A 4,397-nucleotide genomic window follows, 5' to 3' on the forward strand; every position below is an offset into this window, starting at 1 on the left:
CCTCGGAGCCCCCGGGGAGGGCCTTCCCCGGAGGTGGGGGCGTCCACAGGCAAGCCCAGCCTTCCCGGGTGGGAGAATCCGCGGAGCTCTCAGACCTGGGAGAAGCCCAGGCGAGCCGGCACGTCCCGGGCCACTGTGTGCCCGTGCCCGGTGCCCGGCTAGGCCAGCCGCCAAGGGGGGAGAAGGGGCGAGCCCCGCGGCTGGGTTTGGTCCCGAAGGTGTTTCCAAGATGGGGGAGACAGGGGGGTGCCTGGAGGGCGGGCAGAGGCTGCCATCCATGGCCAGGGGCCCAGTAAGATGGGGCTCTCCCGCTCTCTGCCCTCCCAGCCATGGCCCATCTGCCCCCAAGCCTCTAGGGCCGCCCCACACAGACCTCCCACCCATGCTGGGCCTTTGGAGCCCGGAGGCGGCCCCCCTGCCCGCCCCTGCCGGCTCAGCCGCTTTTCAGTGCTGTCCCCGGTTTGCTTGGCAGAGAGCCTGGGCTGGTTTGCCATTTCCTGATAAGAAGGGATGGAGCGATGGGCCGGGTCCCACAGCTACTGTCAGAGGCAGGACTTGAACTCGGGTCTTCCCGTCCCTAGGCTCCGCGCTCCATCCCCTCCCCGACGCTTGTCCTCCTGGAGCATTTCCTGTTAAGCCGCCGCGGGCTGTGGCCATTCATTGGAGCTGAAGCCACAGGGGGGTCAGCATCTGGGGGGGTTCTGCGGGCCCCGGCGGCCCCCCCGCTTCTCTCTGATGGGGGGGGGCGTCTCCTCGAAACCTCCGACTTGGGTGTCCACGGAGGCTGGCGAAGGAGGCTGCAGATCCCGACCCCGTTCAAGTGTGCTCGACGGCTGGGCGTCCACGGCGATCCGTGGGCCTGGCGCGGCTTCGCCCGGGAAAGGCCGGGCTCCAGGGGGTTATTGGCGGCCATTTCTCCTTCCTCTTCCTCCGCAGAGCTGGGAAGCGTGTCCTCGACTGGCTGCCGCGGAGCCCGGCCCTCCCCCGAGACTGGGGGCGCTCTGAAATCCGGGCCTTCCCTCCCTGGGGCCGCTCCCCGCTTCTCCAGCCCTTCCTGAAACGGGCTCCGTTCAGCGCGGGGGCACAGGTGCCAGCCTGCTCCGTGGCGGGGCCCTCCCTGCCCGGCCCGCCCCCTGGCCAGGGCCCACGCACTCTTCCTTGGGGCAGGGGGACGGAGTCCCGGGGGGCCGACGGGGCCTCTCCTCCGGCTTTGGGGCCCCTTCGAGAATCTGCCGGCCTCCACCGGGAGAGGCCTCCGAGAGCCGCCGGGCCTGGAGCGAGGCATCGCCGAGGCTGGGCCCGGGGGAGGCGGCGCTTCCCCGCTGTCCTAGCTCTGGGCTGGTGTCAGCCCCGGCCTGGGCCCAGAAAGCCCGGCTCTTCAGCGGGCCTCCTCGTTCTGAGGGTTCTCTGTCTCCCAGGAGGCGCTGGGGGGGCTCGGGGGAGGGCAGGCGGGTCAAAGCACAGCATTTGCCACATGGGCCGCCCCCGACGGGGGCTCAGCACACGCTCGTTCTCTGCTCTCTCGGGGCGTCTGTGCGTCCCTGACCGCCGGCGGCTACCAAAACCCAGGCCAGACGGGCCGTGACCTTGGGGCTCCGGGTCGCCGGGACCCCGCCGGACCCTCGGGGAGGAACGTCCATCCTGGCCTCTGCAGAGATCCCGCCACGAGGCCTCGGGGGCCGCCGGGCTTGGAAAAGGACCGCGGGCCGGCCTGCTGGCCTGGGGGGGTGGGGTCTGCCGCCAGTGTGACCCCAGAAAGGACGGGGTTGAAGCTGACGCAGCCTCGGGGGGCCCTGCCCCCTCCCTTTAGGAGGGTGAGAAGCTCCCGCGAGCATCAGGCAGTGGGGGGACATTGGGGGGCGGCACCCCCGGGCCAGGGCCTTCTGCCCTAGAACTGCCGGGAGGAGCCGTGGAGCCCGCGGGGGTGGGCGGCAGGAAAGCGCCCCTTTGGGCGGGCCCCGGGCCTGGCCAGGCTGGCGCCCCCCCCCCATGCCACGCCGTGCTGGGCGCCCTGAGGAGGAGCTGCGGACGGCCTGGGCACGCTGCGCTTGTGAGCTTGTCCCGGCTCTTTGGGGCCTTAATAAAAAGCCTTTTGGTGGGTGAACGCTGGCTCCGGGCTGACCAGCAAAGGGCGCTCGTTCGGGGGGCTCCTGCGCTCCGGGCTGCGGTGCAGACCTCGGCCTCCCAGAGGGGGGGTGCCAGGCCCGTGAGGCCCCCAGGGCAGCGACGGCGGCGGCACAGGCGGGGGTCCTCGTGCCCACTTGCCGAGGCCGGGCACGCTCTCTCTTCGTGCCCTTGCCAGCTGGGCAGCCCAGCCAGATGCTCGCTCTGTGCCCCCAGGCCGGCTCCCCCTCCCGCCCTCAGGCCCCGCGGCCTCCTGGCTCTCCCCCGGGGGTCCCCCGCGTTGCCTCTCCCTCCCCTCGCCTGCCCCCCCGCGAGCCTCCTCGCCGAGCAGTGGAGCTGCCCACGGCCCGAGCCAAGCCGGCGGGCCCCTGCGAGAGAGGCCAGACCTGGAGCAGAGCTCCCCGGTGGCCACGCCAGCCCCCCCAGACGAAGGGTTGGGGCACCCCCGGGAGGCCCGCCAGCGAGTCACGCGCCGACACAGCCTGGAATCTGACGTTTAATATTCCACATTCCACGTCCTCCATAAATAAGACCGAAGGGGCCCCGGACAGACGAAGGACCCGTTCCCTTGGGGGCGGCCCAGCCTCTCATCCCGGAGGGTCCTGTGGGGGGCCCCGAGAGGGGGCCGAGGGGCGGCGAGCAGCAGAGTCTCTGCGGGCGGGCGGGGGGCGAGCGAGCGGAGGCAGCGGCTGAGGATGCCGAGAGGCTGGGAGGCGGGGAGGGGGCGGCACGAGGGCGTCTCAGCCGGGGTCCTCCTGAGGGGCCTCCGAGGTCGAAGGAGAGGAGCCGGCAGCCCCTCCTGCCCAGGCCGGGGACCCCTGGAGCTCTGCGGCCCCGGCCTCCCTGCCTCCTGTCCCAGGGGCCGCCCGGCCGTGGATGCCGTCACACTTCGGTGGAGAAAAGGACGCTCTGCCTCTTGGCGTCGGGGGCCGGCAGCGTCTCCAGCTGCAGGAAGTAGAGCAGCACCTGGACCTGGGGGGGGAGGAGGGGGAGGGGAGGACGAGTCACGGCTGGCCAGAGGGCCGCCATCCCGCCCAGAGGACTTCCCGAGAGCCCCGTCCCCGCGGCCCTACCTGGGCCATCACCTCCAGGGACCAGCTGTCGGCCATGCTGATGGGCTGGCTCGGGGTCGCCGGGGCTTTGCTCTCCTTGTCCGAGGGCCGGAGCAGGGTCGGGCCGAAGACGGTGGCCAGGTTGTGGAGGGACATCTTGTTGACCGGCTCCTTCTCCGCCACCCTGGGGGAAAGCTAAGCTGGGTGTGGGGCTCCGGCGGGGGGCGGGGAAGGGAGGGAAGCGCGGCTGCCCCCGCCTGGGGCGCTACCTTTTCAGGTGGTCCAGGAGGAAGAGGAAGGTGAGCAGGCTGGGCTCCGGGAGGGACAGCAGGAGGTTCAGCATGCAGCTCTCCTTGGCCACGGGGTCCGAAAGCGCTGCGGGGAGAGCCGGAGAGGGCCGAGGCTGGGAGGGAGGCCCCCGAGACGCCCCCCCCCCGACACACACACAGGGGAGCCCCCGGGGCACGTACCGATGCCCTCCGCAAAGCTGGGGTACAGCGTGTCCGTGAAGAGGGGTTCGGGCAGCTCCCTGAAGTATAACTTGAGCGTGCCGGCGATCGCGTTGACGTCCATGTCGCTCATCATCACAGACACGTCTTTGTTGTCTGAAATGGCCCAGCTCGGTCCTCGTCCGCACGCGGCCCCCCTTAGCTCCGAGCCCCCACGTGCCGCCCGCCCGGGGAGCGGACGCCGCGGAAGGCCAGCTCGGGGCGCCCCCAGCCAAGCCCCGAGTGGGGACGTCTCCATCCCGGGGGCAGCCTCAACCCAGGTGGGGGAGGGGAGGGTCTCTGGGGCCAGAGGAAAGCGATGAGGGGGTGGCGAGTGCGAGTGACCACACTGGGCAGGAGCCAGGGGCGTTCTCTGGCTCTAGACGGGCCGTCTTGTGGGAGGGGCCGCGAGCACCCCAACGTCCACCTGGGGACCCCCTTCCTCGGGGCTGCCGGCACTGCGCGGCTCGGAGGACCCAGAGCGTGGCAGGTGCCCAGCCCCCCCTCCCCCCCGGGGGCCCCAGGACTCACTGACGTCGAAGGCGGCCTTCAGGGCCTGGATGTCGGTGGCCACCCCGGACACACGGTAAATGCCCACCTCCTCCATGCCGCGGCGCTCGATCTCCTCCACGCACTGGCGCACGATGTAGGGCACCTTGGACCTCTCCCGCCTGGGGGCAGGAGCCGGGCTGAGGCAGGCCCGTGGGCCGCGCCCGGGGCACACCCCCCCCCC

At 71.8% G+C, this 4,397-nt stretch overlaps 1 protein-coding gene across 1 annotated transcript; it reads right to left on the reverse strand.

The window, feature by feature from the left end:
* Positions 1–2,607: 2,607 nt before the first annotated feature.
* On the reverse strand, positions 2,608–4,370 carry LOC123255293 (breakpoint cluster region protein-like; the record flags this gene model as incomplete). Its single annotated transcript, XM_044684119.1, has 5 exons — positions 2,608–3,096; positions 3,198–3,360; positions 3,446–3,551; positions 3,647–3,781; positions 4,196–4,370. Coding segments are annotated over 5 exons (669 nt in total), but the record flags the coding sequence as incomplete, so codon positions are not given.
* Between the last annotated feature and the right edge of the window lie 27 nt (positions 4,371–4,397).

Source organism: Gracilinanus agilis, unplaced genomic scaffold (assembly GCF_016433145.1).
Source record: "Gracilinanus agilis isolate LMUSP501 unplaced genomic scaffold, AgileGrace unplaced_scaffold42646, whole genome shotgun sequence".
Classification (NCBI taxonomy): domain Eukaryota; kingdom Metazoa; phylum Chordata; class Mammalia; order Didelphimorphia; family Didelphidae; genus Gracilinanus; species Gracilinanus agilis.